The sequence below is a fragment of the Arachis ipaensis genome, chromosome B04 (genome assembly GCF_000816755.2).
Source record: "Arachis ipaensis cultivar K30076 chromosome B04, Araip1.1, whole genome shotgun sequence".
NCBI lineage: Eukaryota > Viridiplantae > Streptophyta > Magnoliopsida > Fabales > Fabaceae > Arachis > Arachis ipaensis.
Window position 1 is genome coordinate 121,072,711 of NC_029788.2, and position 27,738 is coordinate 121,100,448.

A 27,738-nucleotide genomic window follows, 5' to 3' on the forward strand; every position below is an offset into this window, starting at 1 on the left:
TTCTTTTAAGATTAGATTATTTAAATGAGTTAAAAAATAAAATTTTAAATTTTAATTTAAAACACTAAAATAAGAGCAAAAATAGAAGACTAGAACAATTAAAATAGAGGCAAAATTTGAAGACAATTTAGAAACATTTGGAGAATAGAAGAACATAACAATTAAAATAAGAGATAAAAATTCTAAAATATCTTAAAAATATTCTATTTGAAACAAAAATTTAAAGAATAGAAACAAGAACATATCCACAATAAAAGAATAATACATGAATTGATCTAAGATAGACAACCAAAAGAGTAATCACGATGAAGAGAAGATAACTACGACACGGTACGATTGTAGCCTGAGACGGTGATGAAGTGGCTCTGAGACGATGATGCCACAATAAAAATGATGAAGGAAATGTAACGTTGATGCTATCAATATACAATAAAAGCTCTATCAATAGAATATTTTTTAAAATACTGTGTCAATGCATATTACAATATTGATAATGTAAAAGAAGATTCAAAACTTCAAATATTAGAGGAGTATTGTAACACACTGAACGAATATTGAATAAAATCCCTCAAAAAAAAAAATGTTGAACATAACAATAGCAACGCAATAAGAAAACTCACCAGAAGAAACACCAAGAACAAAAACAAAAAATAAAAACTAAGAAATTAAAAAAAAATCCCAAATCTTACCTCAGAAATAAAGGGAAAGTGGCGTATGGAGGAGGTGTGGGAGGAGGGGCACAATGTGATTGTCGACGACAGCAAGGGACGCAAAGTTATGGCAACCGCAACACCAACTCAGTGATGGAGGAACATGGCACACTTCGGTTAGTGGGTCTTCAGATCTACTTCCAATGGAGGAGTGAAGGAAGGGTCATGACTCGTGAATGAAAGCAACGGAGAAGCACAGATTGAAGTGTTGTCAGCAAAGAAAGGAAGGAGAAGCCATGAAAGTTTTAGCTGTGAGAGAGGCAAAGAGTGGCTGGTCACACTAGACACTATCCACTAGGAAAGAGATTGAGAAATTGGAAAAAATAATGACTCTGTAAGAGAGAATAAAAAAACAAGTTAACACCGTTTCTTAACTCTGCAAAGCTTGACACTCTCAGGTCCACTTGTTTAGTACTCAGCGTGAAACCTACCTACCATCCAGTAGCTTCCACTGACTTTCCTTTCTCGATTCACACAAATCCCTTTCGAGCGGTCTGCTAATAATAATACTAAGGGTAATCAAATCAGTATTCAACCACAATTCTGCTGTTGACTTGTTTGAGATACAGCTTTTCAAGCTTGAAGCCTCTTCTAGCTCATTAATGGCGCGACCATGCACCTATAAGGTGTTCTTGAGTTTCAGGGGAGAAGACACTCGCAAAGGATTTACTAGCCATCTGTATACTGCACTTGTCAATAGGGGAATCACAACCTACATTGATGACAAGAACCTTCACAAAGGCGATCTTATTTCCGATGAACTCCTGAAAGCAATTGAAGAATCTATGTTTGCAGTCATAGTTCTCTCACCAAACTACGCTTCATCCACATGGTGCTTGGATGAGCTCCACAAGATTGTTGAGTGCAACAACTACCTGGGGCTACAGATTGTGGCAGTGTTCTATCATGTCAAGCCTTGTGACGTCAGGCATCAAATTGGAGCCTTTGAGGAAGCTTTCAAGAAACATGAACTCAGATTCGGAAAAGAAGGTGACAGAGTTAGAAGATGGAGAAATGCCTTAACACAAGTTGTCAGTTATTCTAATTGGGACTCTGAACGATTCGAGTAAGCTAACTCACCATTAAACTCATTTGTTTTGCTGTCCTAAATTATTTGCCATATATATGAATATAGACAGTCTTTTTTTCTCATGTGTTTGCTGTATAATTTGGATCAGTTCTCAATGAAATTTCTTTCAGATCTAAACAATATTATTTAGGTGATCAATGATGACATTTTGATGTTTCACCGATGGTGTTTAGTTAAACATATCAAACTATTTAACTGTTCACAATATCATGTCTCATCAATGAAGTAACCAACTATTATTTATAAGGGAAAGTCTCAAACCTTACACATATAGTCATATTCCAAATTAAAGCAATCGCTGGTTTTATAGTTTTATCAACTTATGAGGTATCAACTTCTATAGCTAACAATTAACTATTAATCAGTGGGTCAGTAACGTAAAGAATTCATTTACATATAAGGTGTGATGTTACCCGTTTACATCTAAGAAACTATGTAACGTAATTGTTTAAAGAGGAGGAAGAATGAGATTTTGTTGGAAAGAATATTAGAATAGTTTACTAATTTGCTATCGACATTATGGCAAATTTTGAGATCATCTCAGTTATCAAGTATTTAACTTTTTTCAAGAATTTAACTTTCCACAACCTTGGTATCAAAATTTGTGTATTGTAAATCGGATAGATAGATAGTTAAATATATGTGCATTAGAAAATAGTCATAATACAAAAAAAATTGAGAAAGAATAGAACTTTTGGAACACTCATATTATTCTCCTTAGGATTTTGTTTTCCTCTTCTAAGTTCTAATAGAAGTTCTTTTTATATAAGAAAGGTTATTGTTACTCTATTTTGTTTTTCATTATTGCCAAACTTGACACAAAAATTGCTTTCTTGTATAGGAACGAGGCCATACTCGTGGAAAGCATTACTCAACATATACATGAAAGATTGATTATGAAGTTACCATCTTCTATGAAGAATCTCGTAGGGATTGATTCAAGGTTGGAAGAAGTTATCAGACACATTGGTCTTGGGGGGAATGATGTTCGCTTCATTGGCATATGTGGAATGGGTGGCATAGGTAAGACAACTATTGCTAGAAGAGTCTATGAAACCATTCGAAGCGAATTTAAAGTTAGTTGCTTTCTTGCGGATGTAAGAGAGAGATCTGAGAGAAGAGGTATTGTTCAAATACAGAAGCAACTTCTGGATTGTATGAACATAAATTCGGATACTAGATTCGATGATGAGTTTGAGGGAAAGGGGATAATTTGTGACTCTTTATGCCATAAGAAGGTTCTTCTTGTTCTTGATGATGTAGACGATGGAGGCTTGTTGGAGAATTTGGCTGGTGAACAAGACTGGTTTGGTCCTGGAAGCAGAATAATAATCACAACTAGAGATACACATGTACTAGAAGTGCATGGAGCAACGTATAGAATTTGTAAGGTAGAAGGGTTAGAACAAGACGAAGCACTTGAACTCTTTTGTTTGAGAGCTTTTAAAAGGCCAAAACCTGAAGAAGGGTATATGGATTTGTCCCAAGAAGTGGTTAAGTATTGTGATGGTCTTCCATTGGCACTTGTAGTATTGGGTTCCCATCTTTGTGGACAAACCATTGATGTTTGGCGTAGTGCTATTGAGAAAATAAAGAGTTTTCCTCATGACAAAATTTTTAATACATTGAAAATAAGTTATGATGGTTTAGATCATTCGGAAAAGAATATCTTTTTAGATATTGCTTGCTTTTTCAAAGGACGTGAGAAAGATTATGCAACAAATATATGGAAAAGGTGTGGTTATCATGTAGAAGCTAGCATTGCTACTTTAATAAATAAATCTTTGCTCACTATTGGTGAGTACTACAAGGAGACATTGGAGATGCATGATCTGCTCGAAGATATGGGCAAATATATTGTAATTCAAGAATGTCGCGACGATCCTAGCAAGCAAAGCAGATTGTGGTCTTACAAGGATGTTGATCTTGTACTTGCACAAAACAAGGTATGCTTCCTTTTTTTTTTCTAATGATTGTATGATGTATAGAATTAAGATAAGAATTCGATAATGAGTAAATATTGTATGTATGGTGTTATGAGGATGTTGATTTTGTACTTACTCAAAAGAAAGTAAGTATTGTTTTCCTCAACTATAGGATGCATAGAATTAAAATAACAATTTGACAATGTATTTAATATTCTATTGTTTATTTATTTATTTATTTGTGTGTGTATAGGAAATTGAAGCAACTCATAGCCTTGTTCTATATAATAAGATGGAGTGGGGGTTTAAAGGGAAGCAGAGAGTTTTGGATATAAGAGATTTATCATTCTCAAATATGTGCAAGCTAAAGATTCTCATTTTAGATAACGTGAAAGGTCCCATTCTCTGCAATATTCCTTGTACATTAAAGGTTTTGCACTGGAGACGTTGTCCAATGAAAACTCTGCCCTTTACAGATCAAAGCTATGAACTTGTTGACATTGATCTTTCTTATAGCAAAATTGTACAGTTATGGGATGGAAAGAAGGTACCTTTTCATGAGGAGCTCTATCAAATTTTATTACATTTCCTGCAAAAATAGTAACCATGTGATATTTCTTTATGTTTTTTCAGGTTCTAAAAAAGTTAGAGCACTTGAATCTGTCCAACTGCCACAAGCTGAAGCAAACGCCAGAGCTTTGTGGGGCTCTCAATCTTAAAACACTTGATCTTAGTGAATGTAAGGCGCTGAATTATATTCACCCGTTTCTGGCACACCACAAAAGCCTTGTTGAATTGAATTTATATGGCTGCAGTAGATTGAGAAGACTGCCAGAATTTGGGGAAGGCATGAAACAATTATCGGTTCTTATTCTGACAGATACAGGTATAGAAGAACTACCCACGACACCTGGAAAATTTGCTGGTGTGTCTAAGTTGGACTTAAGTGGATGTGACAAGCTTACTAGTCTTCCCTTGTCACTTGGATGTTTCGTTGGCCTAAAGGAGTTGGTGTTGAGTAGATTCATGGAGCTTAGTTGTGTTCCATACAGCACTCATGGGTTAGAGTCCCTCACAGTTGAGGATTATTCTGACAGCCCAAATATTGTTGGACTTTTGTGTTCTCTCTCTTGCTTCACCTCTTTGAGTACCCTGAAATTACACGTATGCTTTGGCACCCTTTCTTACAATCTCGGCCATTTAGCGTCGTTGACGGATTTGGATTTATCGGACAATGATTTTCGCCAACTTCCAATAAGTATTCTTGAACTTCCCAGACTTACACGTCTGCAGCTATATCATTGCCGTTTTCTGGAGGTTTTGCCAGAGATTCCATCAAGTCTAAGAGTATTACAAGCAGACCGTTGTTGTTCACTGGTTGCATCCAAGGTATATGATGCTATATCAAAAGCGTGTTGTGTCTTTGCAGAATCAGCTAGCCAAGATCGTGAAGACTTCTTGCAAATGTTGATGCCTGAGTTATATCAGGAAATGCCAGCATGGTTTGAGGATCAGGAAGAAGATAACGGAGTATCACTCTCATCCCCTTCAACTGAAATCATCGCACTTGCTCTCTGTTTCCTATTAGATGGTGACAAATACTCTGAAGAACAGCCATCGGTCATCTGCAACGGTAAAGAATTCATCAACACGAGATTATTGAAGGTGTCAATGTCATCATATTATAAGACTTTGCTCATTCTCTGCCTGAATGGTTACAGTTTTAGTAACCTGTTATGCCAAGATAATCGCTTCCAACTGCAGTTTCCCAGTGATTGTTGTGAAATCCGAGTAAAAAGATCTGGAGCACGTTGGGTGTGCAAGCAAGACGTTCAACTTTTGAAGAAAAGAAAATATGAAACAGGGAAAAGAAAAGCAACTCTTAAACTGAACATGGACATGATATCACATTCTTCAGCTTCTAGAAATAAGATGCCCGTGGTTGACTCTCCAGTGTATGAAGAAGAGGTAGAGCGTGCTACCACATTACTTGCATCTCTTCGCTTTGCTTCCCACAGCACTTAGTTCGCATAGCTCATGACACAGGTTTCTCAATATATTACATGTATGATTGCCAACCTTAGATCTCTTTAGCTAAATGGTTTGCCAGATCCGAAGCTTTTGACAGAGCTCATTGCATCTATCCACTGCAATGTGATACCAGAAAGAAATGTAAATCTCGGGCACAAATGGAGCAAGGGAAGGGCGTAGATATATTTGGGGCTGATATTAGTTGTTCTTTATGTCACCTTTCATGTTGTTTCAGTTAGTGCTCAAAAATCAGGTAATTAGTTCTATTTTTATGGATATATCTGGCTTGGGTTAAGTTGAAATTATTCAAGCCGAAGATCAGTTGAGTTTATATAAATATGAGTATTTGAACTTCGTATTTTAGTTTGTAATTCTTTTCCTTTCAATTTTTGGAGAAGGTACTGTGTCAGGTTCTGATAGAGGAGAGTTTGTATTGTGTGATTACTGGAAATGTGCGTGTGTGTTAAATTGCATGTTTCGAATATGAATTGAGCATTTGGATGTTGTATTTGAGTTCATGTGAGATGGCTTTTCTATTTTTTTTCTTTCCATATCTTGAGGAAAAAAAATTTAACCTTGGTTTTATGTGGAAATTGTCGCAATGAGGTTATAGTGACTTTTTTACTATGTTGGAGGGTTTTTAGGAAGATCGCTTGAGATTGACAATTTTTTAATCTTTTGATGCTGCAGCAGAGTGAGATTTAGCAAGAATAACGAGACAGATTCAGATTCATTACAGAAGGAAGGAGAAAATCTGCAGGCCATAGCGAGTACGAATGTCAACTTAGTTGCAATTCTTGTAAGTTTCCGGTTGTTTTGATCTGCGATTACTGATAAAGAATAACCTATATGTTGTCCAGGCTATGGGGTATGTCTTTGATGTACCTCGTTAGAACTTTGATTACTAATGTTTGATTAACAGCTAATTTTTAATCACACATTCTTTAAAGTTCTTGCTTGTTAAGCCTTTAATATGCTGATTCTTGTCTTAAAACAGATACATTTTTTCAATTTGCAAATATCTTTCCTTTACAACTATGTCAAGGTCCAGCTTTCAAAGAAAACAATACACATTGGACAAAAGCAACTCTCTGTGCCTAGATACCTCTATATCTTCCATTTTTCAATCAAGTTCATCTTGAATTGTATCAAAACATTAGCAGTGCAAGTGCCTTTCTAGTTTTGATTTTGTATCCTTCTTTAATTTGAAAACTTCTAATGTTATGGTTGTCAAAAATGAATTGTGGTCTTAATATTGGTGTAAGATATTTCCTTTTATAGTCATGGTATGAAGATATAAAAATAAAATTTTCATTTTGTGAAATTACTAAAAGATATGTTAATGTTGATGTAGTAATCATAAATTGATTGTACCATGCTGCAGACTTCAATATTAAGTTGCTAGTAAATTGCAAATTCAGATAGAATTATGGGATATAGGTATCTTATAAAGTAGAGATTTGAACAATATAATTTTCTGAAGGCAAGATACATTGACTGAAAAGGCATGGATGTACTAGAAAATTTTGTTGCTTCAATCTAATAAATGTGATCAATTACGCTCTATAAAGTTTCTTGGCATTGGAGGAATCATTGTATTTTTCCTCCTTTGCTGTAACTTCTTTTCTAATAAAAATCTCGTGACATGATCAGGAAAATGATATAAAAATTTAAATATGTATGATGAAGTTTTATGAAGGGCTAATGCAGATAATTAACATAAGTGCTGAAGCCAATTTATATCCTGGACTGAAGCTTGGGTACATAACTACATATATTCTAATGCTTTCTTTGCCTAGTTTTTTAGCTCACTAATGACATTATTTTGTGTTATCAGCTTCAAATCACAGAGCCGGTTGGATACTTAACTTTCTCCTTACTCACATGTGCTTTGTTAAGCTTATAGAATGGATACTTGTCCTGCCTACTCTGTTAAGAAGTTCTGAGATATGCTTGGATTCGTTGACATGATCTTAACAGCAATGGTGTAAAAGCCTGCTAAATAGAGTGATAGTCGTTCTTTGCGGTATGTTTCAGAATATCCAGGGACCTCTCATCACAAAGCAACACACGGTGTACTGGTGGTAGTGGCTTAAAATAAAATCCTAGTCATTTCTTGTTATTGGATTAATTAATAACACATATGATAATGTTTTCCTTTACAACAAAGCCAGGAAAGGCTTTTAATTTCCAAAGAACCGTTATTGATAATATTGTTTATACTAATGATTGTTTGAAGCAATTTGCTGAATGGGTTTCATCACTTGATTGTAGAGACCTGAGAACATTGCGAATCATATTGGTGGTTGTCCATTGAATAAGAGTAAGGTATATAGATAGAGTTTAGAAATATTTGTAGGAAGGCTTGTGTACGTTTGAGGATTTCATTATTCTTTTAACTTTCTAATACACATCTTGTAATATGTCTTTTATTGTAAAAGCATGAGCAGATCCATTTGTATATATTAGTTATGCTTCTGAGTTCTGATAGTTCAATAATCAATTATTCATAGTGGAATTTATTGATTCTGAAATCGGTACTTTCCTCCATCGGGTGAAGAGTACCATGGATTTTTTTGCTGCTTTCATATTTGCTACTTTTCCCCTGTATGCTGCCATGATGTTAGAATTAGCTCAATCCATCTTGAATTGGAAAGGCATTCTCATTTATGTTGTTTTTTCATGTGCACTAAATTACTTAGCGATGGTGAATCATGGGGAAATGAGAAGGATTTTCTCATTCATTACCGAAATGGAAGATGGTTATAGATATGGTGCTTACTTCATAACATAATTTACACGTGTCCTACTACTGATTATTACTGACTTCTAATTAACCTGCCAGCTTTCACTAACGGCTAACAGTCTTATTAACTAACTGCTAACAAAGTGGGGCAGACTGGAATTTTTAGACCACCTATTTGGCGGGACCGGAGTTTATTGTTGGCTTTTTGGCTGGCAGGGCAGGGCGGATACAATCTCATCCAGCATTGCTGAACATCAAGATTTGTTGGAATAGAAAGTAGCAACTTTCATCTGTTGCAAATGTGGAAGATGAATGAATGAAAGTGTGACACATTGCTTTCCAATGCTTGATAGTACTTCACCCTGGTCCACATGAATACAATTTAATCAGCAGATAAATAATTTATTAAAAGATGTTTTAGTAAAAAAAATTTAATCACAAAAAAATAAAATTTTTGTTAAAGAGTATTTTTGTAAAAAATAATTTTTTTTTTTTTTTTAAAAAATGGATAAAGTTAACGTTAGTTTTTTTTTTTTTTGGTTTCAAGTTGACGTTAGTTAACACAAACAAAATTAAAATAGATTAAAGAGGAGGTTTTTTACAAATTATAAAGGAGGAGAGTGTATATTTTACAGAGAGGGAAAGGAAGTGTAATTTAGAGAGGAGAATGAAATTTTCTCTAAAAATAAATTAAACCACATGTATTTTATACACAAATATATTAGTAGTTAATTTAATAACTGATTTTAGTGTATGAATAGTATTTTTAAATTTCAAATACCCATATTTTTATAAACTGAATTAATCTTAATTTCAACTTAACTGAAGCCAAGCGAGATAGATACATAAAAAATAGAATAAATTACCTGATTTTTGAGGACTAACCGAAGCAACCTTGAAGGTGACATAAAGGAGAGCTTCAGTAGATATAATTCTCCATAAGAAACAAATGCCCAAATTTCGTAAGCACAAGACCTCTAAAGAACGACTAGTATCAGCCCCCAAATATATATACGCCGTTCACTTGTTCCATTTGTGCCCAAGATTTATATTTCTTTCTGGGGTTCCTATGGCAGTTGGATGGATGCAATGAGGCCTATCTAAAGCTTCAAATCTGGGGAACCATTTAGCTGAAGAGATCTAAGCTGATGAGCTGTGAGAACTAAGTGCTGTGGGAAGCGGGATGCAATGGGAAGAGAGATAAGAGTTGAGGTGGGTCAGAGCTTTTGCGAGATGCCAAACGGCAAATAGCGCCCTCAGCTGTGGCGGCACGCTATTCCTCTTCTTCATACAGTGGAGGGGCAACCACCAACATCTTCTTCCTGGAAGGTGAAGAATGTGAGATCATGTCAATATCCAGTTCAAGAGTTGCTTTCCTTTTCCCTGTTTGGGATTTTCTTTTCTTGAAACTTTCAATGTCTTGCTTAATCACCCAACATGCTCCAGAGCTAAGCACTCGGATATTATTAAAGTAACCACAACTGGGAACTAGCATTTGGAAGCGATTGTCTTGGCATAACTGGTCACTAAAACAGAAACCGTTCAGGCAGACAATGAACAATTGCTTAGAAGATGTCCCCGGCGACATCTTCAATAAACTCGTGTTGATGAATTCTTTACCGTTGCAGACCACCGATGGCTGTCCTTGTAAGAACGTGAAGCCATCTAATAGGAAACAGAGAGCAAGCGTCATGATTTCAGTTGAAGGGCAATTATGCGGGAATGACACTGATACTCCATCATCTTGTTCCTGATGCTCAAACCAAGCTGGAATTTCCTTCCCAGGGATCAACATTTGCAAGACATCTTCACGATCTTGGCTAGCTGATTCTGCAAAGCCACAACACGCCTTTGATATCGCATCATTCACGTTGGATGCATCCAGTGAATGACAACGCTGTGCCTGTAATTCTCGTAAACTTGATGGAAGCTCTGGTAAAACCTTCAGAAAACGACAATCATTTAGATTCAGACGTGTAAGCCTGGGAAGTTCATGGATACTTATTGGAACTCTTAAAAAATAGTTGCGCGATAAATCCAAATCCGTCAACGACGTTAAGTGGCCAAGATTGTAGCAAATGGTCGACTCTTTTCTAGAAGTGGGAAAACATCGGCGTAATTTCAGGGTACTCAAAGAGGTGAGGCGAGAGAGAGAACACAAAAGTCCAACTATATTTGGGTTGTCAGACTTATCATAAGCTGTGAGGGACTCTAACCCATGAGTGCTGTATGGAACACAACTAAGCTCCACAAATCTACTTAACTCTAACTTCTTTAGGCCAACGAAACATGCAAGTGATAAGGGAAGACTAGTAAGCTTTCTGCATCCACTCAAGTCCAACTCAGATACGCCACCCAACCTTCCAGGCGTCGTCGGTAACTCTTCTATACCTGTAAGTGTCAGATTAAGAATCGATAACTGTTTCATGCATTTCCCAAATTCTGGCAGTCTTCTCAAACTACTGCAGGAGAACAGATATAGTTTTTCGAGTGAACTCATCTCCAATTTATCAGCAAGTGTTTCAAGACTCTTACAGTTCATTAAATTCAATTCAACAAGGCTTTTGTGGTGTGCGAGAGATGGATGAATATAATTCAGCTCCTCACATCTATGAAGATTAAGTGTTTTAAGATTGGGCGCCCCAGAAAGATCTGGCGTTTGCTTCAGCTTGTCACAGAAGGATAGATTCAAGTGCTGTAACAGTCTTAGAACCTAAAAAAACAGACATAAAAGAAATACCACATGGTTACTATTTGTTGCTGGACATGTTTATGTAATAAAATTTCATAAGAGTTTTTCATGAAAAGGTCTACCTTCTTTCCATCCCATAACTGTACAATTTTGCTATAAGACAAATCAATTTCAACAAGTTCATATCTTCGATCTGTAAAGGGCAGAGTTTCCATTGGACAACCTTTCCAGTGCAAAACCTTTAATGTACAAGGAATATCGCAGAGAATGGGAACTTTCACACCATCTAAAATGAGAAGCTTTAGCTTGAATATATTTGAGAAAGATAAATCTCTTATATCCAAATCTCCCCAATTTCTTTCAATCTCCGAGTACATATTATATAGAACGATGCTATGAGTTGCTTCATTTTCCTACATAGAATATTTATTCAGTTTCAAATTCTTATCTTAACTCTATACATCATACAATTGTTAAAAAGAAAAAGGCAAGTACCTTGTTTTGTGCAAGTACAAGATCAACATCCGTGTAAGACCACAATCTACTTCGCCTGCTAGGATCATCACGAGACTCTTGAATTACAATATGTTTGCCCATATCTTCAAGCAGATCATGCATCCCCAACATATCGGCATACTTATCATCATTTATTATACTGAGCAAAGATTTATTTATTAAAGCAGAAATGCTAGCTTCAGCATGATAACCACACCTTCTCAATATATTTGTTACATAATCTTTCTCACGTCCTTTGAAAAAGCAAGCGATATCTAAAAAGATATTCTTTTCCGAATGATCTAAACCATCATAACTTATTTTCAATGTATTAAAAATTTTGTCATGAGGAAAGCTCTTTATTTTCTCAATAGCACTGCGCCAAACATCAATGGTTTGTCCACAAAGATGGGAACCCAATACTACGAGTGCCAACGGAAGACCATCACAATACTCAACCACTTCTTTGGACAAATCCATATACCCTTTTTCAGGTTTTGGCCTTTTAAAAGCTTTCAAACAAAAGAGTTCAAGTGCTTCATTTTGCTCTAACCCTTCAACCTTACAAATTCTATTGACTGCTCCGTGCACTTCTAGTACATGTTTATCTCTAGTTGTGATTATTATTCTGCTTCCAGGACCAAACCAATCTTTTTCACCAGCCAAATTCTCCAATAAGCCTCCATCGTCTACATCATCGAGAACTAGAAGGACCTTCTTGTGGCACAAAGAGTCACAAATTATAGCTTTTCCCTCAAACTCATCGTGGAAACTAGTATCAGAATTTATGTTCGTACGATCAAGAAGTTGTTTCTGGATTTGAACAATACCTCTTTTCTCACATGTCTCTCTTACATTGGCAAGAAAGCAACTAGCTTTAAATTCACTTCTAATGGTTTCATAGACTCTTCTAGAAATAGTTGTCTTACCTATGCCACCCATTCCACATATGCCAATGAAGCGAACATCATTCCCCCCAAGACCAATGTGTCTAACAACTTGTTCCAACCTTGAATCAATCCCTACTAGATTCTTCATAGAAGATGGTAATTTCATAATCAATCTTTCATGTATATGTTGAGCAATACTTTCAACGAGTATGGCCTCGTTCCTATACAAGAAAGCATTTTTTGTGTCAAGTTTGGCAATAATGAAAAACAAAATGAAGTAACAATAACCTTTCTTATAGAAAAAGAACTTCCAAGAATAGGAAAACAAAATCCTAAGGAGAATAATATAAGTGTTCCAAAATTTCTATTCTTTCTCAATTTGTTTAATAGTTTCCACTGCACATCTATTTAACTATCTATCTATCTATTAGAATACAAAAAATCTGATATCAAAGTTGTAGAGAGGTAAATTCTTGATAACTAAGATGATACCTGTCATTCTAATATTCCTTCCAACTCAATATCATTCTTCCTCCTCTAAACAATTATGTTACATCGTCTCTTAGATGTAAACAGATAGCATCACACCTTAAATGTAAACGAATTCATTACGACATTGGTTAATGGTTAATTGTTAGCTATAGAAGTTGATTTTTTTTTTTTTTTTGATAAGGGCTATAGAAGTCGAATATAACCTCATTAATTGATAGAAGTATAAAACCGGCGATTGGAATATGACTATACGTGTAAGTTTTAAAACTACTATAATCTGAAAGATATTTGATTTAGAACAGATCCAAATTATACAGCTCCAAGATTTAGATTTCGCTCACATCATTAAAGAAAGATGACAGTCTATATTCATATTTATGGCACGTAATATAGGACAGCAAAACAAATGAGTTTAATAGTGAGATAACTTACTTGAATTGTTCAGAGTTCCAATTTGAATAACTGGCAACTTGTTTTAACGCGTTTCTCCATCTTCTAACTCTGTCACTTTCTTGTCCAAATCTGAGTTCATGTTTCTTGAAAGCTTCTTCAAAGGCTCCTATTTGATGCCTGACGTCACAAGGCTTGACATGATAGAACACTGCCACAATCTGTAGCCCCAGGTTGTTGTTGCACTCAACAATCTTCTGGAGCTCATCCAAGCACCATCTGGAGGAAGCGTAGTTCGGTGAGAGAACTATCACACCAAACATAGACTCTTCAATTGCTATGAGGAGTTCATCTGAAATAAGATCGCCTTTGCGAAGATTCTTGTCATCAATGTAAGTTGTGATTCCCCTGTTGACAAGTGCGGCATAGAGATGGCTAGTGAATCCCTTGCGAGTGTCTTTTCCCCTAAAACTTAAGAACACCTTATAGGTGCATGGTCGTGGCATTAATGAGCTAGAAGAGGCTTCATCGCCTACAAAGGACGCCATACGTTTCAAGCTTGAAAAACTGTATCTCAAACAAGGCAACAGCAGAGTGGTGGTTGAGTAATGGTTTTATTACCCTTAGTTTTATTATTAGCAGACCGCTCAATAGGAATTTGTGTGAATCGAGAAAGGAAAGTGGAAGCTACTCGGTTGTGCTTAGGCTCCACGCGATGCTGAGTACTAAAAACTATTAAGTAAACATGCATGATGCACCACCTTTCATAAAAGGAAGTGTGGAAGAGATATACAAAAGAGTTGTAAAATTAAACATTATTTTTCTTTGCGAATTCTACTGTTCATGTTGTGAGAAGGAGGAAGGAAATTTTGTATAGAAAGTGCGCTCGACTTTGCAAATAAAGCGCCTAGAAATTAATAAAGTAAATGAAGCCTACATGTCGAATATGTGGTTCATTGTTGTAAATAATTAAACAAAATGGGGAATTGGTTCTTGCCTGGAAAGTATCGATGTATCATATATGAAATCAAATGTGATGTTGATGTGTACTGAAATAACTAATTAATCTGTTGCCAATGATTATAATATATTAATATGTTGTCTTTTGTGATATTTAAACAACACAACTTAAGAAAATGATCTTTCGCAGAAACTAATAAGAAAACTACTTTAATAGGATGATTCAATTAGTAATATAGAAAAGAAAAAATTATAACTTTCGAAGTATTTTATATATAAAAGAAATACAAAATATATATTATAAATAAATTAGTGTACTATTTTTGAGATTTAAAATATGTCCAAGCGCTTCACTAGTTTTGTTTTTGCTGAAGTGTTAACATTTTTCTCTGAGTTAGTTTGCTCATTAGTTGCTTTTCCATTTTGCTCAAATCTTGAATGTCTTGCTTACATGCAGGTTATTCTTTATCAGTAATCCCATATCAAAACACTTGGAAACTTAGAAGAATGCAATTAAATTAACATTACTGCTCCACTTGGCCTGCAGATTTTCCCCTTCCCTCTGTAATGAACATAAATCTGATTTGTTATGCTTGCCAAATCTCACTTCATGCTAATGCAACAGAAGTTAACAAACATCGTCAAGCTCTAGCTGCATCTTCATAACACCTCTCTCACCCATAAAAAGCAATTCCCTATAACCTCATTGCAACAAATTACACCATGAAACCCAGGTTAAAAGTCTTTCCAAAAACATTCAAACCAAAAAGTCGTAAACCCACCGCACATGAACATAAACACAGCCTCCAAATTCTCACATTACAGAAACTCTCCTACATGGCAATATAAGGTGGTTGCCTATGACACGATGTTACGTGACAATTAATGTACCTCAGTTTTTTTAACTTCATTAATTGGTCACCTAAAAAGGAACTAAGTTGATTCATATAGTTCAAAACAAACTGGGAGATTAATCGGGAATGGATTCTCTCAATTGTTAAAAAAAATTGAGAGTATAAAATGTAATGTCTAACTTTTTATTATTCTCTTTTTCATATTTATTCTTGGTCTTACTTATAAAATTAATGGTGGAAGATCACACCTTACTCTCTCAATTGTTAAAAAAAATTGAGAGAATCTATTCCCAGATTAATCATTACATAAAAATTAAGAGACCAATTTAATTGTTTTATAAGCTTGAGCCCGACAATATGTTTTCAATATTTTGTTGCCGAGGCATAGAGTGAGATTTTGACAAGCATAAGAAGACACATTCAAATTTGTTACAGAGAGAAGGAGATAATCTTACAGGGCCATGGAGAGTACCAATGCCAACTTAATTGTCTAATTCTCTAGGCTGCGTCTGATGTGATATAATTTAGAACTTTGATTATAATGTTCGGTTAGCTGTTATTTTTTATTTTTTGCTTTTGACAACTAAAAATTAAAAGATTTTTTTGCACTTATTCAACATGAGCTCCATTAATGGATTGTGAGAAAAATAAATTTTTTTTTATATAAATGATATATTAAAATAAAAATAAATTCTAAGAATAATAATTAAATTAAAAGTATGTGATGGATTGTGCGTGGGAGTATGTTATAAAGTATCAAAGAAGGAAAAATTAGAAGAGAAGAGAAATAGAGAAAGGGAGTTTGTGGTTTTAGAAAAAGAGTGGAAAAGGAATAAATGAAAGATAAAGGAATGAGAAATAGACATGGGTATTAGGAAAAGAGATTTTTGTTTTGTGTGAAAAATAAAATTAAGTAAAGAGTAAATTTTTTTACTAAATTTATAAAGAACTTGTGCATTGCACATAATAATTTTTTTTTTGTTGGAATTTTTCTTTACTAAAAAAAAACATCTTCACTCTTCACCAATTTACCTTTAGGAAAATGAGATATAGTTGGGGCATGTATGATGTATCCCACTTGACTAACTATTCTTTTTATTTTTATTTATTTATTTATTTATTTTATGTTTGGCTATTACATTTATAGTAGAGTTTATTATTAGCGCAACTTGTTTTTTGACCCTAAAAGTTAAATATCCATGCAACCGTCTTCATTGAATGACCATTTATACTATATATGTTAGCTTAGTAAATATATATGAGAGATACATGAAGACTTTTTCTCTGGCATGGCAGATGGCTCCATTATACTTAGATGAAAATAAATTACGTTACCGTGAAATAAATGTGGTTGAATGATTAGCAATCACGCTAGTTGGGTAAAACAAAAAGTACATAGAAACTAGGTACAGACGTACAATAAATTTTACATAAAGTTAATAATTAAAACTTATTAAAAAAATATTTTTTTGAGGAGTGTTATACATACAAGTTATTTTTATTTACAAGTCTTACAAGTTGGACCTAACACGCGCGTTACTGAACCATCTTCGCGTGTTTCATCTTCGTTTCCTTTATATGATTTGTATGGAAAAGCGTTATCTCTTTGCCTTCGATCTCCTTCTGTTTTTTTCGATTTTCATGGTTTCTGAAATCAAGTTTTGAAAATGATGGGACTTCAGAAATACACCTGAACGATTACAAAAATACACCCAAACGATTACAGAAATACATCCAAAGGATTACAGAAATACACCCAAACAGTTACAGAAATAAACCAAACGATTACAGAAATACACCCAAAGGATTACAGAAATACACCCAAAGGATTCAAGAAATACACCCAAAGGATTTAAGAAATACACCCAATATAGGGAGAGACAGTATATTTCTTCTTGAAATCAATACACCCAAAGGATTACAGAAATACACCCAAAGGATTACAAAAATATACCCAAAGGATTTAAGAAATACACCCAAAATTCGTTGAAGTACACTTTATGCATAATTCAGAACTCTTTCTCTTTTTCCTCTTCATCTTCTGCTGCTTCTTCTTCTTCAAAAACGATTTCAAAGCTTGACGTCAAAAAACAATGGGAATCGAGAATAACGAAGAAAGAAAACAAAGAGAAAAGCACGTAAATGAAGAAGAAGAAGAACAGGAAGAGGAAGAAGAACGTGTAAAAATTAGTAAAGCTAATTTTAGAAAATATATAAATAAATAATACCTAAATAAAATGAGAGGTAATAAACAATCTTAGTTTATAACCTTAGAATTTTAGTGGTTGAAAAAGAGAAGAATTATATACCTTTAATTGACGGATGGTTCATATTGAAGAGACTCACCTATAAATTGAGTTTTTCTTTAATTCATTTCAATTAAGTCATCCAGATAGAATAACATAATATTTCTTTGAGTAGTTTTCTCTTATATGTGATAGAGAGAAGTGTGTTCTCCTTTTGTCAAGAGAGAGTGTTATTGTAGTCTCCTTGTGATAGAGAGAAGTTGTAATTCTCAAAGAAAGTTATTCAATTGTTCCCATATTTTATACAAATTTATAATTTTTCATCTCTATATTTTGCTGTGTCATTTGTCTGGTACCTAACAGAACGTGCAGCGAAAAGAAGAAGGAGAAAGAGAAGGCAAGAAACGTACCTTGAATAATGTTTCTTCGTTTTTTCTGGTGATTTTGATGAAGGAGAAAGAGAAAACGAAAAGAGGAGAAGAAATTTCAATAAAAAAAGAGGGAGGAAGAGAAGAAAAAGAGACACAGAGAAAGAAGAAGAAGAAGAGGAAGAGGAAGAGGAAGAGGAAGAGGAAGCACGGAGAAAGAAGAAGAAGAAAAAGAGGCAAAAAAAAACGTGAAACAGCATGAATATAAATAACTTGTATGGCTTGTATGGAAAATCACTTGTATGTGGAGAATTACTCTATTTTTTTTTAGATTTTGAATATTATAGACTTTTTTATTATATTTTAAATATATTTTTTTAGTTTTAAATGTTTTTTTTTTTAGATTTTATATGTTTTTTTAATTGATTTTAGATGATTTTTTTGGATTTGTTTGGAGCCCAACTAATAATTGGCTATTGTTATGGTTGTCTCCCGAAATAGCATCAAGAAAGAGATCAGACAAGGTCATTCATATGACCGGGTCTGTTGACAAGGTCGTTGTCCAATACTCAACCTTAAAAGGTGAAAACAATGATTTCTCAGTCCATTAATTTCCTGTAGTGAAGGCATACACGTGCATATATATATATATATACACGCACTACATATGATGGATCTTCATTACTCATATCCCTTCTAAAGCTTTTGTGTTTTCGTACTCTCTTCTGAGCATCTTTCATTCGCTTCCCTCTACCTCCTCAACCACAACTTTGCCGCACATACAAATTAAATATCCAGTTATACAGTTTTGAAGCTTGCATTGATGACGGTACGTATGTCATCCGCTGTTGTAAGTGAAGCCTCTTCTTCTTCTACTCCTCCTCCACCAAGATCATGCACAAATCACGTGTTCTCGAGTTTCAGAGGAGAAGACAGGATTCATCACTAGCCATTTATATGCCGCACTGGACAGAAAGGGAATCACAATCTATAAAGATGACAAAAACCTTCCCCAAGGCGAGGCCATTTCAGATGAACTTCTCACAGCAATTGAAGAGTCAATGTTTGCGGTCGTCGTTCTGTCACCAAACTATGCTTCCTCTGCTTGGTGCTTGGATGAACTCCAAAAGATTGTTGAGTGCAAGAACAATCTGGGGCTACAGATTGTGCCAATTAATAGAAATGCAGAGCAATGAAAAAGATAAAGAAGGCTGAAGAAAATGTGTATATTTTCTTGAATTGAATGATTTTAGGGAGACAATATATATACATGGACAACTCTCATAACAAACCAAATCTTTCCGTATCATGATAGAAGATTCTTATTTCTAACAGAAAAGAAAAGGTCATCTAAATTCTAGAAACATTAAGAAGGTATAAAGAAAGAAAAAGACAAAAGACAGAATTTACAAATAGAATAGAGAGAAAAAGACAAAAATTGATCATTCTATTTGGTCTTGCCTATTGTTGGAATTTTGTGTGCCTTGGGCCTGAAGTGTTGATGAATTTGATATGCTCCCGCAAGCTGGAGGATGGTAGATGTCTAAAATCCCCAGCTTGAAAAGATTGGCATGAAAAGGATGCTTTGGGAGAGCTTTTGTAAACATATCGGCTAGCTGATCTGAGGATGGGACTGGAAGCAGTTTCATGATGCCGGCTTGGGCTTTTTGCCGGACAAGGTGGCAATCAACTTCAAGGTGCTTCGTTCGCTCATGGAAAACAGGATTTGCCGCAATGTAGAGGGCACTCTGGTTATCACAGAATAATACAGGTGGACGATCGCAAGATATGTGAAGAAATTGCAATAAGTTCAGAATCCATAGAAGCTCACAGGTGGTGTTTGCAAGGGCGCGATACTCAGCTTCGGTGGAGGATCGAGCCACTGTTGTCTGCTTCTTTGTTTTCCAAGAAACCAAAGATTTTCCTAAGAAGAAGCAATATCCAGTTAAGGAGCGTCTAGTGTCGGGACAGCCGGCCCAGTCAGAATCACTGAATCCAAAAATTTGGAAGTCAGAGTCTCTAGGATAGAATAAGCCTCGACCGGGATTGTTCTTCAAATATTTGAGCACTCGAATTGCAGCTGTGTAATGCATCTGAGTTGGAGAAGTCATGAATTGACTTAATTGCTGGGTTGCATAGGTGATATCTGGTCTTGTAGTAGTGAGATATATGAGGCGTCCAACTAATCGGCGATACACCAAAGGATCAGGAAGAAGAGGGATGTCATCTTGAAACAATTTAGTTGTGATGTCCATAGGAGAACTAACAGGTTTTGCACCTAGCAATCCAGAGTCAGATAACACGTCAATGCAATATTTATGTTGTGAGAGGGAAATTCCTTTTGAGGAATGGGCTACCTCAATACCAAGAAAGTACTTCAAGGTACCAAGATCCTTAATTTTGAAATGTGCATCCAAAGTACGCTTGATAGCTGCTAATTCAGAAACTGAACTGCCAGTGATGACAATGTCATCAACATAGACCAATAGAATAGAAATTTTATTGCCCAAAAATTTAACAAAAAGGCTATAATCAAAGACAGTCTGCTGATACCCACAAGACATCAAGAGTACAGAAAGCTTGTCATACCACATTCGGCTCGATTGTTTCAGTCCATATAAGGATTTGTGAAGACGACAGCAGATCCTTGGATTACTGAGAGTGAGGCCGGGAGGTGGATCCATATACACAACTTTAGTAAGATCGCCATGAAGAAAAGCGTTATTGACGTCGAGCTGATGGATTGGCCACTTTCGGATGGAAGCAATGGCTAAGACCAGTCTAATAGTGGTAGGTTTCACCACTGGGGAAAAGGTCTCCAGAAAATCTATGCCCTCTGTCTGCGTAAATCCTTTTGCTACTAACCGTGCTTTGTAACGCTCAATGGACCCATCTGGATGCCTTTTAATTTTGAAAACCCATTTGCAGCCTATGGGTTTCACTCGTGGAGGGCAATCCACCAGAGACCATGTTTGGTTCAAATCCAAAGCAACAAGTTCCTCTTTCATGGCGGCACGCCACTGAGGGGATTGATTTGCTTCTTGAAAAGACCGAGGTTCATGGTCAGAGTATAAAGATGATAATAAGCTTTTGTAACTGGCTGAGAAATTTGAGAGAGAGAGGACAGAAGAAATTGGATATCGAGTTCTTGAGGGTGTTGACGTGGATGAATGAAGAGAGGCGTTGCATACGTAGTCTTGAAGGTGTATGGGTGGCCTGGTGGCACGGGAACTTTGTCGCAGTGGTGGCATGGGAGGGGCGGTGGTCTTGGGTGAGGTAGAAGATGGGGTATCGGTCGATGTTGATGAGTTTGGAGTGGTAGGGGAGGACGGTAAAGGAGTAGGTGTGGAATTGGTAGGTTGTGTATGGTGGTCTTGGAGAAGGGTTGAGGGCACAGTGGAGGGGTCAGTAATGGCTGCTGGGGATTGAACATAAGGAGGGTAGTTAGGGCACGTTGTGGAGTCTGAGAGAGATAAGGGGGGAGTGATTGGATCATGGGTCAAGGGTTGTGGCCCAATAGGTAAGGAGGGTATTGTTGGAATTTTATGTGGGCCTATCTCATTTTGTGTAGTGTTTAGGAATGGGGTGTTTTCAGCTGGTGGTGTTGGGCTGAGTATTTGTCTTTGTTTGTGATTTATAGAAAAGGGAAAAGTTTGCTCATAAAACACAACATTTCTGGACACCATAAATTTCTTTTGATCCAAAAGATAAACAATGAATCCCTTTGTACCTATTTGATAACCAAGAAAAATGGCTTTGTGAGCCCTTTGATCAAATTTGGAACGATGGTTGAGAAGGGGTGAAACAAAACAAAGACAACCAAAAACTTTGAGATCATTGTAGTTAAATGCTTTGTTAAGCAAAGTTTCAAAAGGAGTTTTAAAATCAAGAATAGAAGAGGGAACTCTATTTATTAAATAAACTGCATGGTTTATAGCATAAGACCAAAAATTAAGGGGCAAATTAGATTGAAACATTAAGGCTCTTGCTACATTTAATATATGTTGATGTTTACGTTCGACACGCCCATTTTGTTGGGGAGTCTCAACACAACTTCGTTGATGAAGAATCCCCTTTGACAAGTAAAAATTTGGGATTAAAAATTCCGGGCCATTGTCTGAACGAATTGTTTTAACTTTAGAGTCAAATTGTGTTTCAACATGAGCAACAAAATTGATGACATGTTGAGAAACCTCATTCTTGGATTTTAGTAAAATAATCCAAGTGAATCGACTAAAATCATCCACAATAGTTAGAAAATATTTGTGGTTGTGGATTGAATTTTGTCTAAAAGGTCCCCATATGTCAAGATGCAATAGATCAAAAGGAGCATGAGCACGATTATAAATAATGGAAAAAGAAGGTTTCTTTTGCTTTGAGAAATGGCATACATCACATGCTTCATTTTCATGATTCAAGGAAATAAAAGGATATTGTTTATGTAAATGCTAAGACGGTGTCCAGAAAGATGTCCTAATCTAAAATGCCATAGGTTGGAGGTGTGGATTGAAGCAATATGTGTGGGATGGATGTCGTTTGATGAATTTGTAGTAGACTTCTTGTCTAACACATACAACCCATCTCTTAATTCACCCAAACCAATCATCCTCGATTTGCTCGATTCCTGTATGAGACAATAAAATTGAGAGAAAATAAGTTCACAAGGTAATGTAGAAGTGAGCTTAGACACTGAGATAAGATTAAAATGAAATTGAGGTAAATATAATGCATGAATAATAGTCAAAGAAGATGAAAATTTAACTATTCCTCTGTAATGTGCAGTAGCATTTGAACCGTTGGGCATGTGAACAAGAATAGGTTTTATTTTTGTGTATGAGACAAAAAAAGATAAATTAGAGCAAATATGATCACTAGCACCAGAATCTATGATCCAAGTATCACTAAAAGTTTTTGAAAAATCTTTGTTTAAAATAGAAAAGGTTTTTGCAGAACAAAGGATATGTGTACGTGGACTGGGAAGAAGCCCAGATTGGGAGGAGGAGGAACCCTTATCATCTTTAGTCTCTGGCACATGGGCCTCGGCCTGCTTCAAGTAAGCCATCAGAGTGTTATGTTGCTGTGGAGTAAGGCCCAAAAGAGGTTCTGGAGTGCTACCCGTTACTGCCCTATTTCCTTGCAACTGGGCATGTGAATGAGAGGAAGATGTCACGGTCATGGCGGCGCTACTGCTGGAGGAAGCTGCTCGGTCTGGGAGGCGTGGATGACCGGGGTATCGCGGGTGACTGGGTGGATACCCATGCTTTCCATAGCACACATCGACAGTGTGCCCCACCCGGCCGCAAAAGGTACACTGCTTGTTAGAGCCAACACCACGCCCTTGGGAGTAACCGCCGCGGCCTCGCCCTGGTGCAGGACGGCGAGTATTGACAGCAGCAGCGAGTAGGCGTTGATCATCTAGGATTCCAGAAGCGATTTGAAGATTTCGCTCCTGCTGGATCACCATTGCGAAGACTCGAGTAATTGGAGGCAGAGGGTCGAGCATCAAAACTTGTGAGCGAACAACAGCGTATCTTTCATCCAGCCCTTTCAAAAAACGAATTACAAAATCTTGATTTCGATGCTTCTTAGCTGGACAGCTACACGGAGGTAGGGGTCTAGCATTCTCCAGCTCTTCCCAGAGGGTTTTCAGAGAGGTAAAGAAATCTGTCACTGATTGATTTTCTTGCTTGAGTCCGTATACTTCTTCTTGTAGTTCTGCGATTCGCAACAAATCAATCTGTGAAAAACGTTCTCGTAGGTCTTCCCATACAGTGGAGGCGGTTGAGAAGTATATGACGCTTTGAGTGATGGAAGGGGAAAGAGAATGGAACAACCATGATAGAACGAGACTGTTACATCTTTCCCAGGCAGGAAAGGTGGGATCCTCAGGAGAGGGCATGGGGATGGTTCCTGTGAGGAATCCATGCTTATTCTTCATGATGACGGCCATGGAGAAAGCACGACTCCATGAGTGGTAATTGTTGGCAGTGAGCAGTGGTGTTACCAGAACAGAAGTGGGACTCTCACTAGGATGTATGTAAAAAGGGTTGGATGTGTCTGTGGAGGAAGAAGAAATAGCTTCTGCATTTGTATTTGTAGAGCTAGAAGAAGAAGAAGAAGAAGAGTGTGGTGTGTTTGGGTTAGTGGTCTTGGCCATTGGGTATCAGCAGAGCTTCTTTAAAGAAGCTCTGATACCATAATAGAAATGCAGAGCAATGAAAAAGATAAAGAAGGCTGAAGAAAATGTATATATTTTCTTGAATTGAATGATTTTAGGGAGACAATATATATACATGGACAACTCTCATAACAAACCAAATCTTTCCGTATCATGATAGAAGATTCCTATTTCTAACAGAAAAGAAAAGGTCATCTAAATTCTAGAAACATTAAGAAGGTATAAAGAAAGAAAAAGACAAAAGACAGAATTTACAAATAGAATAGAGAGAAAAAGACAAAAATTGATCATTCTATTTGGTCTTGCCTATTGTTGGAATTTTGTGTGCCTTGGGCCTGAAGTGTTGATGAATTTGATACCAATGTTCTATGGTGTGGACCCTTCTGATGTGAGGCACCAAATAGAAACCTTTGAGGATGCATTCAGGAATCATGAAGGGAAATTTGGAGGAGACAGTGAAAAGGTCAAGCGATGGAGAGAAGCCTTAATACAAGTTGCCAGTTACGCTGGATGGGACTCCAACAATCAGTTAAGCCAAACTCATCACTAATTTCGTTTTCTGTTGCAAATTATGTGGATAAAACACACATCATATATCATATGAGAATAATTTAGAAAGAAAATTTAGTGAAAAATAAAGTTTTGTTTAATAATTAGCCAAATATTTTAGAACAGAAAGTATAGGAAGCTAATGGCCTAAGCGTACAATGTGTACAATAGAGGTTTAGGAAGTATTAGAGATATGACCATTAGTGTTACATTGTCTTGTCAGGTTACGCTTTTAGGATGAGTGGTTTCAGATATGGTATTAGAGTTCTAGATTTGAAAGGTTAAGAGTTTGATCCTTGGTGAACCCCAAAATTAGGTTAAATTTTTGGGATAAGTGACTTTATGACATAAGATGTTTATTATCCTTGGTATCCGGATGGTTAATGTTCATTTTATTCATGGACCAAAGATTTAGCTCATTGTACACATGGTACACTTAGGTCATTGGCTCCCTAGCACTACATATTTTAGAATGATTGAATTACTGTTATGTATCAGGAAAAATAAAGTTAAATATAACTCTTTTGAATAATTTTATTTTATAATGATAAAATATTTTTTTGTGAGAAATTTCTTTTCTTTTGCCTTTTATGGAATTTTTAAATTTTAAATATAGTTTTGGATAAATAAAAATCTAATATAATTGGGTCAAATATTTTAAAATAACATAAAAAATCTCATAAAATAAAAATATTTTTATTATGTAAACTGAATGCTAATTTAGGTAAAATAGGTAATGTAGGCCTTTAAGAAATGACCTGCTATTAGAAAATAAAATAGTATATTATTCTTTTTGTATTTTTTTTGTAATATAAGTAATTAATCTGAAAATTTAGAAAAATGTTATTAATTATTAGGTTAATTTTTTAAATCTCAACCATTTATACAAAATAAAAATAAAAGAATAAAATAAAATTGTCTAATTAACAAAAAATTTTATTTAATGAGAAATGTTTAAGAAATATTGGCATATTAATATCAATATAAGTAAACTAATTAATGAAACTTAGCTTTTATTCAGCTAATGATCATTAAATAAAAAACACATTTTAAAATTTAATGTCTCATTTTTTTTATCTTCTATATTTATCATACAAAATCAACTAAAAATACATTTAAATTTAAAACGAAATTTAAATTTTAATCTCTAAATCCAAAATGCTAAACTTAAAATTCTAAATTCTAAATCCAAAATTCTAAATTCTAAATTCCAAAGTCTAAACACTAAATCATAATCTATAATCTCTAAATTCTAAAGCTTAATCTTTAAACTCTATATTTTTTTATTCTAACATTTGTTTTTAATAGGGTGTGGTTAAATAATAATAATAATATATTGATGATATCAGACATTAATTAGCAACCCAATTCATATAATTAATTTAAATTAATATAAGTAATTTTTTAGATTTAAAAATTAATTAAAGACTGAGCAATTATTGAATAAATAGCATTTCTTTACTACTATTAAACAAAAATAATTGAAGAAACAACTTTACCCGGCATAATAAGCTAAAATATTTATCACTTTCTCTGTTTCTCATCTTTTCTATCTCATCTTTTCCCTAACAACGGGACTTAGAGCACATACATACAAAGCACTATTTTTTAAAAAGCATTCTTTCCTATATAGGCAAGATGAGGCGACGATCGTCGAAAGCATTGCCCAACACATACATACAAAGCTCTTCCCAAAATTGCCACCCTCTGATGAAAAACTTGTTGGGATTGCTTCAAAGGTGGAGGAAGTGATTAAACTTGCAGATATTAGGGTGAATGATGTCCGTTTTATAGGCATATGGGGCATGGGTGGCATTGGTAAGACAACTATCGCCCATGCAGTCTATAAATCTATGGAAGATAACGAATTCAAAGTTTGTTGTTTTCTTGAAATTATTAGAGAGAACTGCAAGAAAAAGGGATTAGTAGTCCAAGTACAAATGGACCTTCTTGCTCAATGTCACATTAAGTGTAAGTTAGATAATGAGAATCAGGGGAGAGAAGTAATAAAAAACGCTTTATGCAAAAAGAAAGTTCTCCTTGTTCTTGACGACGCAAGTGATATAAGCCAATTGGATAATTTGGCTGGAAAGCGAGGTTGGTTTGGTCTTGGAAGTAGAGTAATAATTACAACTAGAGATATGCACCTACTTAAAAGGCATGCAGTGCATGCAACTTATGAGGTTCAAACTTTAGTCCAAGAAGAAGCCCTTCGTTTCTTTTGTTTAAATTCCTTTAATCAGGACCAACCTAATGAAGGTTATTTGGAAATATCCCAAGAAATTGTTGAGCATTCCGGTTGTCTACCATTAGCACTTAAGGTATTGGGTAAACATTTTAATGGAAGCAGAGACATCGGTTATTGGCGTAGTGAGTTGGAAAAACTAAAAAATGGTCTAGATCTAGATATTGGAAAAAGGTATAAAAATAATCTAAAAATAAGCTATGATGGCTTAGATTCTGTACAAAAGAAATTTTTTTAGACATTGCCTGCTTCTTTAAGGGAGAGCGTAAAAAGAGAGTTACTGATTTATTAGTAACTTGTCGTGGCTATAATCCAGAGGCTGATATTAAAGTTTTGATTGAAAGATCTTTGGTTACTATAGTATCTGATAAGTTGGAGATGCATGACTTGCTACAAGAAATGGGTAGAGACATTGTAAACCAGTCTCCAAATGATGGTAGCCAGCTTAGCAGGTTGTGGTCTGCCAATCATATCAATCGTGTACTCAAACAGAACAAGGTACGTGCCAATTTTTCCAAAAAATGTTGAGACGTGTGAATTATGATGCTTCATGCTCTAGTTCACTTATTCTCAAATTATGGCCACCAAATTCATTCTCTTCTTAGACTCAAGTTTACTCATATTTAATTATTTACTATATAAATTAAAAACACTTTACACATTTTTTTATCTTCTCTCATTTAATTTTATATACCTCTTACTCTTTTTCTTTTTCTCTTTCATTTTTCTTAATATTTTGCACAATTATTTTTATAATCAAAATTCTATTTCTTATTTTGCTAAACAATTGGCTCATTATGTATTAGAACATAAATTTCTTAAAACACTAAAATGTATGCTTTTATAATTTTTATTTGTTTTTGTCTAATTGTGTTCA

At 35.2% G+C, this 27,738-nt stretch overlaps 2 protein-coding genes and 1 pseudogene across 4 annotated transcripts; 2 read left to right on the top strand and 1 right to left on the bottom strand.

Annotated features, from left to right (window-relative positions):
• LOC107635059 (TMV resistance protein N-like) lies at nt 540-8,239 on the top strand. Of its 3 annotated transcripts, XM_016338424.2 has the most exons (7): nt 540-1,776; nt 2,642-3,746; nt 3,979-4,120; nt 4,202-4,272; nt 4,359-6,009; nt 6,447-6,555; nt 7,594-8,239. In XM_016338424.2, exons 1-5 carry the CDS (start codon nt 1,313-1,315, stop codon nt 5,748-5,750), a joined length of 3,174 nt encoding a protein of 1,057 aa, XP_016193910.1. In that variant the 5' UTR covers nt 540-1,312; the 3' UTR covers nt 5,751-6,009; nt 6,447-6,555; nt 7,594-8,239. The 3 variants fall into 3 exon arrangements, with proteins under 3 accessions (XP_016193910.1, XP_020977509.1, XP_016193908.1); XM_016338422.2 differs by having other exon boundaries at nt 541-1,776; nt 3,979-4,272; XM_021121850.1 differs by lacking the exons at nt 3,979-4,120; nt 4,202-4,272.
• Nucleotides 8,472-14,145, bottom strand: LOC107635064 (TMV resistance protein N-like). The gene is made up of 5 exons (XM_016338426.2): nt 13,504-14,145; nt 11,690-12,800; nt 11,317-11,607; nt 9,369-11,215; nt 8,472-8,864 (listed from the first exon to the last, which is right to left on the bottom strand). The coding sequence occupies exons 1-4, from the start codon at nt 14,007-14,009 to the stop codon at nt 9,776-9,778; spliced, it is 3,348 nt and encodes a 1,115-aa protein (XP_016193912.2). The 5' UTR covers nt 14,010-14,145; the 3' UTR covers nt 8,472-8,864; nt 9,369-9,775.
• The window catches only part of LOC107637136, a 10,860-nt pseudogene continuing 1,846 nt past the window's right edge, over nt 18,725-27,738 (top strand).